The sequence below is a fragment of the Nansenia antarctica genome (genome assembly GCF_963989245.1).
Source record: "Nansenia antarctica genome assembly, chromosome: 20".
Lineage (NCBI taxonomy): Eukaryota > Metazoa > Chordata > Actinopteri > Argentiniformes > Microstomatidae > Nansenia > Nansenia antarctica.
Window position 1 is genome coordinate 11,148,803 of NC_137693.1, and position 12,500 is coordinate 11,161,302.

The window sequence follows — 12,500 nt, forward strand, 5'->3', positions numbered from 1 at the left end:
GCCTATTGGCTGGCCGTGGGAGGAGGGAGGAGTCCTATTGGCTGGCTGTGGGAGGAGGGAGGAGCCCTATTGGCTGCAGGGCTGAAGGAGCCTATGGCTTCAGAATAGAACCACACCGACCCCGATTTCGTTGGGAGTATCCGAAATGACAATTTGATTTACATTCATGTAACCTAAAAGTTAGTTTAATTGAGATAATAATTATGTTTCTTTGACAGAGGGTTCTGAACCGATGGTTAAGTTTAACAGTGTGGACAGGAAAAGTAGGTATAATGTTGGAATGAAAATATTTTCGGTCAAATCTGATGAATGACATCAAATCTGACCTGAGAGCGTTTTTACATCAGCTCATACTGTCGGTTGCTGGCTTGCAAACAGCGATTTCACCTCGAAGGACATCTCCACCGTTATTACATCACATTGTTATCTTCCAATGACAATGACGTCTAGGTGATTCATTAATCAATTCATAAATTAATTTAATTTAATGAATTCCAAAATAGCCCAATAGTCAGAGCCCAAATTTGACCACATTTATTTTTATTAGAGTAGAGCAGTTTTAAAGTAACTTAAAGGCCAATGCACACAGCGTGCGATTTCTGTTGCACGTCAACATTCCATTTTGAAGTTTGAATGGAAGTCTATGAGAACATCGCATCTCAACACACACGGCCCCGATTTTAATCGCACGGCGAAAATTCGATTCCATTCATGACAACAATGGAAGTTGTCGTGCAACAGAAATTGCACGCTGTGTGCATTGGCCTTAAGAGTCTTTTATTTTGTTTAATTTTTAGGATTTGCTTACTTGGAAGTGTTCTATTTTGGTCCTCTGTGGCTCAGTTGGTAGAGCATGGCGACACAACACTTTAGGTTGTGGGTTTGATTCGCGCTGGGACCGGATATACTGGCAAATGTATGCACTCACATCAATGTAAGGATAAAAGTGTCAACTTAATGGCATAAATGGCATATATATGTTATATCTGGTCGGAGAGCTATGACGGTATGAGTGCGGCTGCTCTTTGGTGACCAAGATGAGCTGTCTGGCTCGTTCTCAGTGTGTTTACAGTAGTCACAGAGTGATGTTGTCAGTCCACCAACCTCCTGCTACACACACCCTCCCCTGTCCATCGCTCCATTTCCATCCCATACACACACATACACACACATCACATCACATGTGTTTGGTTTGGACTCCCGGGACTTTCCTGCGTCAGGGGGAGGCTGGCGGAGGTAGAGCGAGATGAGGAACGCCGTCGAAACGGGTGTCCGATTTGTACCTCCGCCGGCCTCCCCCTGATTTGCATCCACCCGAGACCCAGCCACCACACAGGGAAATCAGCCGGCGCTCCTCGCGCTGTGTGGTGGCAGGCTGGGGGAGCACCACAGAGGCTAGGCTAGCACCACAGAGGCTAGGCTAGGGAGCACCACAGAGGCTAGGCTAGGGAGCACCACCGAGGCTAGGCTAGGGAGCACCACAGAGGGCCTAGGGAGCACCACAGAGGGCCTAGGGAGCACCACAGAGGGCCTAGGGAGCACTGAGGAAGGAGCTCTTTGGGTTCTGGAGGATTGCGGTAACCCTGTATGAAATGTGTTGCTGTCATCTTTGACCGAGTTATTGTTATTATCAACAGATGACGCACGGCTTGGATGATTAAAAAGCGATTTTCTGTTTTTGTTGTTGCAGGTTGTGTGTGTGTGTGTGTGTGTGTGTGTGTGTGTATGTATAATTTACTCTAAATTGTGCAGTTTAATCACAAGTTTTGAGGGAGCGTGCGATTGGCAGAAATATCCAATTTGAGAGAAATCGGCCTTTTGTGTACATAGAAAAAAGCCTTTGATTTCAACTCAAAAACAAAAGTTTATATTTGTTTATATATATGTTTATATATATATACTCCTTCATAAACATGTTTATGTCTACAGATGTGGGTTAGGCTGAGGTTTTTGCGAATGTGTGTGTGTGTGTGTGTGTGTGTGTGTGCGCACAGCTGTGTGTTGAGTGGGCATACACATGTGTATCGTACTTGTGTCCAGTATATGATTACTGTGTTGTTGTTATTGTGTACAGATGTGAGGTTTTGCTGGAACTCACTCTAGGCTCACAAAAGCTCTTGCTCACTCACTCTCTCCCTCCTTCCCTCTCTCTCCCTCCTTCCCTCCCTCCTTCCCTCCCTCCTTCCCTCCCTCCCTCCCTCCCTCCTTCCCTCCCTCTCTCCCTCCCTCCTTCCCTCCCTCCGTCCCTCCCTCCCCTCTGTCTTGTCATTCGTTCCAACAGAGAAGGACTACAACAGCCTTTGTGAGCGGCAGCCAATCGGACGCCTGCTCTTCCGACAGTTCTGCGAGACCCGGGTGGAGCTGAGGCGCTGTGTCAAGTTCTTGGACGCTGTGGTAAGACAGACAGAAAGACAGACAGACAGACAGACAGACAGACAGACAGCGCTGTGTCAAGTTCCTGGACGCTGTGGTAAGACCCGGGGAGCACAGACACTGTCTGGGTTTTACTCTGGATGGACATGCCAGGGGTCACCCAGGGGTCACCCCGATGAGGCCCAGAGAGAGCCTGGCTGGAGTGGGAGCCCAAGTTCAGCGTCTTGGTGGGGGGGGGGGAGGAGGAGGGGGAGGAGGAGGAGGAGGAGGAGGAGGAATAGGGGGAGGAGGAGGAGGAGGAGGGGGAGGAGGAAGAGGAGGAGGAATAGGAGGAGGAGGAATAGGGGGAGGAGGAGGAGGAGGAGGAGGAATAGGGGGAGGAGGAGGAGGAGGAGGAGGGGGAGGAGGAGGAGGAGGAGGAGGAGGAGGGAAGGAGGGAGGGAGGGAGGGAGAGGAGGGACAGAGGGAGGGAAGTTGGGAGGGAGGGAGGGAGGGAAGGAGGGAGGGACAGAGGGAGGGAAGTTGGGAGGGAGGGAGGGAAGGAGGGAGGGACAGAGGGAGGGAAGTTGGGAAGGAGGGAGGGAGGGAGGGAAGGAGGGAGGGAAGGAAGGAGGGAGAGAGAGAGGGGAGGAGGGAGGAGGGGAGTAGAGGGGAGGGCTGGTAGCTAATGAAATACAGGAACTCTGACTTCTGGGAGCAATAAGGGTTGCAAACTGCGTCAATGTACCACCCTCCCCCTGACCCCTGCCCTCTCCCCCACCCCTCCCCCCCTAATCCACCTCCCTCCTCTCCCCCACCACCGCCCCCCCCCTCTTCTTTCTCTGTGAATGTGAGGCGCCCTGCTGCACTCCACGCTGGAAGAATGTTTAGGTCACGTCGGTGGTGTTCTTCCTACACACTCCCAAGGGGGGAGGAGGAGGGGTGGGGGTGCTACTCCATGGAGGGTAAAGCTTGGGGGAAGCGTGTGTGTGTGTGTGTGTGTGACAGGGGTGTCTGTGGGTTGCCTACTCTTCTACCCTACTTGTGTGTTATTCGGAGTCCTCCTGTCCTGATGATGTCATGAAGAACCTGGACTTCCTCTCCCCACTCTGGCTGACCCCTGGGTGACCCCCTGGCTGACCCCCTGGCTGACCCCCTGGCTGACCCCCTGGGTGACCCCTGGGTGACCCCTGTACCATTGTTGGGCTGTAGCACACAGTCAGCCAGCAACACTACCACTGCCTATGGAGTATAGACCATACGCCTTCAGACTAACGACCTACAGTAGGACACACGTCACACCAGCCATGGAGAACAGCCAGACAAACCCTCCAGAGGTCTTAACAGGATCCACCTTCCACACGGCACACCTGACCCGGCTCTCACTGAGTGCACGGCGGGTCGAAACGACCCGCTGCTACTGCTGAGCTCAGATTCATTAATGAATGAACTAGAGTGCTGCCTTGGAGAAAAGGGAAAGGCGGACAGACAGACAGGCAGACGGACAGGCAGGCAGGCGGGTAGATAAGCGGGCAGGCAGGTGGACAGACAGGCAGGCAGGCAGGCAGACAGGCAGACAGGCAGACAGGCAGACAGGCAGACAGGCAGACAGGCAGACAGACAGACAGCTCAGCCCAGCCCAGCCAGTCTGAGCTCAGATTCATTAATGAATGCTGACGTCCTGCAGTGCAGAAAAGGCTTCAGTGAGGCACTAGTCAATGACAGGGGAGTGATGAACCACTTTTCCCAGAGATTCTGTAGCCCAGACAGACAGACAGACAGACAGACAGACAGACAGACAGACAGTCTGACAGACAGACATCCGTGAGACACAGCAGCTCCCTGCAGCCAGCAGACCTGGTCTTCCTAAGTAGCGATGAAGAAGAAGAAGAAGAAGAAGATGATGATGAAGAAGAAGATGATGAAGATGATGAAGAAGATGATGATGATGAAGAAGAAGATGAGGAGGAGGAGGATGATGATGATAATGATGATGAGGATGATGATGAAGAAGAAGAAGAAGAGGATGAGGATGAGGATGATGATGATGATGATGATGATGTTATCCTGCGGGCCCCGGCCGCCCTTCCTGCCCGGTTGTAACATGAAGACCAGAAGAAGCCAAATGAGATCTGAGCCGTCTGGACCGTCACCGGCCATTACGCTGGGCTGAGAGACCGGACGGAAGCACTTTACACACACACACACACACACACACACACACACACACACACACACACACACATACACACACACACACACACACACACACTTTAGAGGAGTTCCGCTGATCCTCTGGAAGGCCGGGCGGAACTGGACCCTGGACGCATGCTGCTGTGTCTGGGAGGGAGGGAGTCAAGACGCACACACACACACACACACAAACACACACACACACACACACACACACACACACACACACACACACAGTATTTCAGTTGTGCTTGAGTTCTCTCTTTGGGGTTTTGCTTTTCATCTATCTGATTATGAAGTATGTGTTCTACTGTGTTCTATTGTATTGCATTGCATTCTATTGAATTCTATTCTGTTCTGTTTTATTCTGTTGTGCTCTATTGCATTGTATAGTATTGTATAGTATTGTATAGTATAGTGTGTAGTATCCCACGGTGTTATACCGTAGTGTGTGTGTGTCCTGCCAGGCGGAGTATGAGGTGACCCCAGATGAGAAGAGGAAGGAGTGTGGTCAGGAGCTGCTGGACAAGTACTTCAAATCCACGGTAACGTCACACTGTCAGCACCCTGTCACACAACACCCTGTCAGCGCCCTGTCACATAGCACCTCGGCCAGAAGCACCTCTCAGTCCCTCTCAGTGATTGGCTTGTTGCTCCGCATTTTATCGTTGGTTCTAACAAATTGTTTATGCGTGTGTGTCTGTATGTATGTCTGTGTATGTGTGTCTGTATGCATGTCTGTGTGTGTGTGTGTGTGTGTATGTCTGTGTGTGTGTGTCTCTGTATGTGTGTGTGTGTGTGTTCTCCCCCCCCTCAGTCAGAGGACCACGTCCCAGAGCTGGTGGAGGAGATGGTGAAGCAGTGTGAAGAGAGGCTGGAGCAGGAGCCATGTAAAGAGCTGTTCATCGAGTGCACCAAGTGAGTCTGTCCATAGAGAGCACCAAGTGAGTCTGTGTCCATAGAGAGCACCAAGTGAGTCTGTCCATGGAGAGCACCAAGTGAGTCTGTCCATAGGGAGCACCAAGTGAGTCTGTCCATAGAGAGCACCAAGTGAGTCTGTCCATAGAGAGCACCAAGTGAGTCTGTCCATAAAGAGCACCAAGTGAGTCTGTCTGTCTTCACACGCAGGGCTGCGTTACAAACCAACGCCTAGCCCCCTTATGAATGAATGAATGAATGGTCTTTATTGTCATTGATATAGTACAGGTACCAAACAACGAAATTTGGGAGGGGGGGCTCCCCTGGTGCTAGGAAAGAAAAAAAACTGGGAAAAAACAAGAAGGGAAAGGAGCTGGTTTACATAAATAAAGGCTATGTACACTATCCACTATACTATACTGTACAGATAAAACACTGTGCTGTACTCTATGCTATGCTATACCTTAGAGGCCGGTTTAGGATCCAGCTAAGACTCCCTCAGAGAGAATACAGTGGGATAATAATAATAATATTATTATAATATTATAATAATAATTATTATTATTATATAATATAATAATAAGCTTTATTTATATACCTCCTTTCATACATAGGAACGCAGCTCAAAGTGCCGTACATCACCCAGCACATTAAAAACCATCAACAAACACTCTAGTCCACTGTCGACTCGGAATACAGGGTGTGTTCAGGAGCCACAGTGTTCTGCAACAGCGCCATTCTGCAACCGTGTAATTCCCAGGAAAGATGACTTACCCAAGAAACTGGATTTCAAGTGTTTCAACTTCCAGAGAACTCAGCCACATGGATTGTGCAACATCCGTGTTGGTAGTTGTTCTCACTTGTTGAAAGGGGTGTGTGTGTGTGTGTGTGTGTGTGTGTGTGTGTGTGTGTGTGTGTGTGTCTGTCTCAATGTGACGATAAGGATAAGTCACTGCTGATGAAATGATCGTTAGTTAATTGCCCCCAAAGGTTTACCTCAGTTTGGAATCATCTCTGATGGACAGTTTTGGTCGAAACATGTTTGTTACTCAACCAGGAAAAAGTCCAGGCTCTATAAGTGGCCACATGGTTTTGGGAATCCTCTGGGCCCTGCTGGGGTGTGGTGACTTAACCCTGTCCTCTCGTTGCAGACTGATCCATGACTACTTGAGCGTGGCGCCGTTCGCAGACTACCTAGACAGCATGTTCTACAACAGGTTCCTGCAGTGGAAATACCTGGAGAGGTAAACACACGCACTCTCACACACAGACACACACACAGACACACACACACACACACACACACACACACACACACACACACACACGTCCTCTTATCCACAGATCACAGCCTGGGAACACACCACCACCACAACACGAGTGATTTCGACATGTCATGATGATTTCATTCCTCTCCCAACCTGTCATCATTTCCACGCCTGTACTTCAGAACACCCTGTCGAGGGAGGGAGGGGCTCTACCTGGTGGTTCACCTCTGTTTGCTCATCGTGTTCCTGGTTAACGCCAGGCAGCGTGTCAGGCTAGGGTGTATCCCACAGGCTGGTAGAGGCAGGAACTGGAGGACAGACAGGCTCATTGTAAATGCACGGAAACACGTGTGTTTGATACCAATCCTCATTCGGTTCCACGCATTACAACGAGCCCGTCCTTCGATTTCTACCTCCACTAGCCTCCCCTGCGTACTACACACACAGTGGAGGTTTAGGTTTCAGGCCCCCCAGACACACTAGTCTGTCAGAAAACCAACATGACAAACGTGTATGAAGTCACTATCCCGTTTGATCCGCGGAATTCGGGCAGAAAAGTTCATGACTTAACGCTAAACGGAAACAACGGACGGTCCAATGCTCAACTCCGCCGGACCGTCAAACGGACGCGCGCGGTTTGTCGTCAACTCTCCCACGGAGATCTCCCATTGGCTCAGTCTGTAACTAACGGTTTACGCCAGTCGACCGCAACCCGCGGGTCAGTCGCGGTAGGGCGTCGCGCTAACAACGCTTAGGTCGTGGGTTCGATTCCCCCTGGGACCATATATACTGGAAACATGTACCACTTTGAAATGTCTAATTTGGAAACTCGTTGTACAAAGATGATACCCGAGTTTCTGACTCAGAGGGTGTCAGAATCCACCAATGGGGAGCCTCGGTTACCTTTCACTCTGAGGTTCCAAGTCTCCGAGGTGTCATGACCTTAGACACCTCGCCCCCCCGTCTGGGAGACTCTGGTGTCAACGCAGCGTTACCACGGCGACCAGAACTGGTCACCCTGTGACGACACACAACGTTACCACATGTACGCTACACTCACTGCAATGTAAGGCAAGTCGCTTTGGATCAAAAAAATGTCAGCTAAAATGGCGTATATTATTGTTATGTTTTAGTTTTATGGTTGTTCTTTATATGGCCGTTTTATAGTGTGTCGGTACGGGTCAGTCCCTCGCGTCGTCCCACCGGGCCTATGATACAGAACACGAGTCTTTCGGGAAACATATTTATTCACATTATTATTCCCCCTTTAGCTCTGTTCAGAGAGAGTCGTGCGATTGAGAATTTAGTTCTCAGGCAACCGTACCATGTGAAATAAGGTTTACATAAAAGCATAAACAAATATGGATCTAAGTAAGGAGATAAGACCCCCCACAGGTCTGTAACTCCGGCCTACATTTAACCAGGCCGTTATAAAGGACCACGTTGTCTTGTCTCTGGTGTGGGAGCCCAGCTCTGAGTCTCTCTGCCTTACATATGACTTATCCACAACACTGTTTTATTTGTTCCGCGTCTTCATCCGTCAGACAGAGTTATGTTTGTTTTCCGCATTTACACTTTGTACAGACGTAATAACTTTGCTGTAACTCGCCGAGTTGCTTTAGTCAGACGTAGCGCCCCTGCGTAAGTAATGGGACAGTGAAGTAGAGGCCCTGCGTAAGTAATGGGACAGTGAATCGTTTCTTTCTGCTATCGGCTCTAAACTCCAGATGTATAAGATGGGTTTTCGGAAAGAGTGAGTGAGGTTTAAGTAGAGATTCTCAACTTTTTATTTGATGGTATTCGTGTACGTATTGGTTTCACCGCTCCGAAATTACACCGCCTTACACTTTCTATGCCTAATCCTCCTATGACGTATGAGTAAATAGCACTGTAGAAGTAGAGTGTCATTGATGATTGTGGTTGATTGGTTGACTGTATCGGTGTTGACTGGACTAACCACCGTCTTCCCTTCTCTCTTCTCTCTGTCGCTCACAGGCAGCCAATCACCAAGAACACATTCCGTCAATACAGGGTATTAGGGAAGGGAGGCTTTGGTGAGGTAAGAGCATTACCGTATATACTCTACTACAGGTATTAGGTGAGGTAAGAGCATTACCGTATATACTCTAGTATAGGTATTAGGTGAGGTAAGAGCATTACCGTATATACTCTAGTATAGGTATTAGGTGAGGTAAGGGCATTACCGTATATACTCTAGTACAGGTATTAGGTGAGGTAAGAGCATTACCGTATATACTCTAGTACAGGTATTAGTTGAGGTAAGAGCATTACCGTATATACTCTAGTATAGGTATTAGTTGAGGTAAGAGCATTACCGTATATACTCTAGTATAGGTATTAGGTGAGATAAGAGCATTACCGTATATACTCTAGTATAGGTATTAGTTGAGGTAAGAGCATTACCGTATATACTCTAGTATAGGTATTAGGTGAGGTAAGAGCATTACCGTATACACTCTAGTATAGGTATTAGGTGAGGTAAGAGCATTACCGTATATACTCTAGTATAGGTATTAGTTGAGGGCTCTATACTCCAGTACAGGTATTAGGTGAGGTAAGAGCATTACCGTATTTACTCTAGTATAGGTATTAGTTGAGGGCTCTATACTCTAGTTACTAGAGTCTAGTACAAGGTATTAGGGAGGGTGAGGGCTCTATACTCTAGTACAAGGTATTAGGGAGGGTGAGGGCTCTATACCCTAGTACAAGGTATTAGGGAGGTTAGGGCTCTATACTCTAGTACAAGGTATTAGGGAGGTTAGGGCTCTATACTCTAGTACAAGGTATTAGGGAGTATTATAAAATGGAGGCGGTGAAGTAAGCACTCTAACCCTGAGGCTAATATGGTGGTCGCAACGGTCAAAGTTTAAGTCGCTTGGATCTTGTCAGTAGATAGGAGGGACAGAGTGGAGGCTGTGTGTGGTCTCTCTGAGGCCCTGGGAGGGCGTGATGCACAGGGCTTCTCCTCAGCCCCAGCCACATCACTGGGACTGTCATTAAAATGTCCCCGTGAAACGATGCGTCCAACAATCGTACCTTTGTTGGCGACTGCGGTTCTCTCTCTCTCTCTCTCTGTCTCTGTCTCTTTCTCTCTGTCTCTCTCTCTCTCTCTCTCTCTGTCTCTGTCTCTGTCTCTGTCTCTGTCTCTCTCTGTCTCTGTCTCTGTCTCTCTCTCTCTCTCTCTCTCTCTGTGTCTCTCTCTCTCTCTGTCTCTCTCTCTCTCTCTCTCTCTCTCTCTGTGTGTCTCTGTCTCTCTCTCTCTCTGTCTCTCTCTGTGTGTCTCTCTCTCTGTCTCTCTCTCTCTCTCTGTCTCTCTCTCTGTCTCTCTCTCTCTGTCTCTCTCTCTCACTCTCTCTCTCTGTCTCTCTCTCTTGCTCTCTATGTATGTCTGTCTGTCTCTCTCTGTCTCTGTCTCTGTCTCTCTCTCTCTCTCTGTCTGTCTCTTTCTCTCTCTGTCTGTCTCTCTGTCTCTCTCTCTCTCTCTCTATGTCTGTCTGTCTCTCTCTCTATGTCTGTCTATCTCTTTCTTTCTCTATCTCTCGCTCTGTCTCTCTCTCGCTCTTTATGTCTGTCTGTCTCTCTCTCTCTGTCTGTCTCTCTCTTTCTCAATGTCAATTCAATAACAAAAACAAAAAGTAGCGTAAATTGAAATTGAATCGAATATATAGAACTTAAGAAGTTAACATGACAGAACGTCACTCCCTCTCCCCACCCCACCCCACCCCACCCCCACCCTTCCCCTCCCCAGGTGTGTGCATGCCAGGTGCGAGCCACGGGGAAGATGTACGCGTGTAAGAAGCTGGAGAAGAAGAGGATTAAGAAGAGGAAAGGAGAGTCCATGGCTCTGAACGAGAAGCAGATCCTGGAGAAGGTCAACAGCAGGTTTGTAGTAAGTATCACCACACGGCTGCGTCTCAATTCTCTACAGTGGCTTCTGTCCTTCCTTCCTTCCTTCCTTCCTTCCTTCCTTCCTTCCTTCCTTCATCCCTACCTTTCTTTCCATGTCTCCTCTCCTTCATCTGCACAGAGATGGCAGGTGAGAGGAAGAAGGCAGCTTCTCTCTGAGAATTGGCTCTCACCCAGTTCCTCCAGATCAGTGTTGTTGATGCAGGAAAGTGGAAGCCACTTTGGACTATTGGACTATTCATTCCATGCATCACAATGACCCTGTCCTCCTAATTCCTACCTCCACCAGCCTCTACTGATTCATCGATGCCCTATTCATAGGTGTTCTACAACTGTTGACCACCATAGATGTTCTATGCTAGAACTGTTGACAACTATAGATGTTCTAAAACTGATAACCAACATAGATGTTTCTTGAACTGTTGACCACCATAGATGTTCTAGACTAGAACTGTGGACCACCGTAGATGTTCTATACTAGAACTGTTGACCACCATAGATGTTCTAGACTAGAACTGTGGACCACCATAGATGTTCTAGACTAGAACTGTTGACCACCATAGATGTTCTAGAACTGATAGCCATCATAGATGGTCTTGAACTGTTGACCACCGTAGATATTCTAGACTAGAACTGTTGACCACCGTAGATGTTCTTGAATTGTTGACACCATAGATATTCTATCTTGATAAGTTGAGTGTAGATAGTTCCTTGTTCCCAGACTTCTATCTATGGTTTAGCCGTGCGTTCAGACGGTAGTCATGGTAATAAGGGCCGTGTAAGTGGCGTAGCACACAGTAAGACGCATGCCATATCATCGCAAAGGTCTCTGGTTCGATTCCGGCCATCGATATCTTCTGCATGTCATCCCCCCTCTCTCTCACCCATCCTTCCTGTCAATCTCTTCTGCCTCTATCCCAAGCAAGCAGAAATGCCCTAACATTTTTTTTTTTAAATGTAATAATAAATTAATAATCATGATAATAACACTAGTAATGAAAAGGCAACATCTAGTTTGGTTTGACTTGGCTGCTCCCTCAGCGGCCTGCCACCACCGCCCAGCTTAGCTGAAAGGATATTTGATTTGGACTATCAGACAGTGGTCCAAGGTTCCGGCCAAAAGTGGATTTAATTGTTGGTTCTGCTTCCCACGCACACACACACACACACACACACACACACACACACACACACAGGGTCCTCTCCCTCTCTTCCTGCCTCCTGTGTTTGTGCATATCGATTGTGTCTATCGACCGACAGGCTTATCTACCTGACGATAGAACCGCAAGTGTAAAAAGACTGAGCCAAAAAAAAAGATATGTAAATGGTGTTTACAAATGAAAGAGATAGATTCTCTGTGTGTCGTGCCCCCTCCATTCGTGTCTCTAAGCCCTGGTGTGTTTCTGTGTGGAGGTGAGTCTAGCGTACGCCTACGAGACGAAGGACGCCCTGTGTCTGGTCCTGACCCTGATGAACGGGGGGGACCTCAAGTTCCACATCTACCACATGGGGGACGCCGGCTTCGAGGAGAAGAGGGCCGTGTTCTACGCCGCCGAGCTCTGCTGCGGCCTGGAGGACCTGCACAGAGAGAGGATCGTCTACAGGTGAGGGGGCACGGGCACACACACACATACACACACACACACACACACACACACACGCACCCAGACCTCCTCTTCGACAGTATGGCAGAGAACAGTATACCCTCCAGGGAACACCACCGCCCTACGCAGAGAAAGATGAGATAAGAAGATATGGGAAGAAGATATGGGAAGATATCACACTGCACATCATTTGACTTTGGGGCAAAAATATACAAGATGATTAATGACCGAGCTGATC

At 48.5% G+C, this 12,500-nt stretch overlaps 1 protein-coding gene across 1 annotated transcript in view; it reads left to right on the forward strand.

Annotated features, from left to right (window-relative positions):
• grk6 (G protein-coupled receptor kinase 6) overlaps nt 1-12,500 on the forward strand; it is a gene marked incomplete at both ends in the record, with an annotated part of 41,318 nt that overhangs the window by 17,041 nt on the left and 11,777 nt on the right. The window contains 7 exons of the mRNA XM_080549881.1: nt 2,282-2,394; nt 5,013-5,090; nt 5,363-5,463; nt 6,615-6,707; nt 8,727-8,790; nt 10,501-10,641; nt 12,072-12,262. Of these exons, the coding sequence (XP_080406007.1) occupies nt 2,282-2,394; nt 5,013-5,090; nt 5,363-5,463; nt 6,615-6,707; nt 8,727-8,790; nt 10,501-10,641; nt 12,072-12,262 (781 nt within the window). The remainder of the gene's footprint in view (nt 1-2,281; nt 2,395-5,012; nt 5,091-5,362; nt 5,464-6,614; nt 6,708-8,726; nt 8,791-10,500; nt 10,642-12,071; nt 12,263-12,500) is intronic.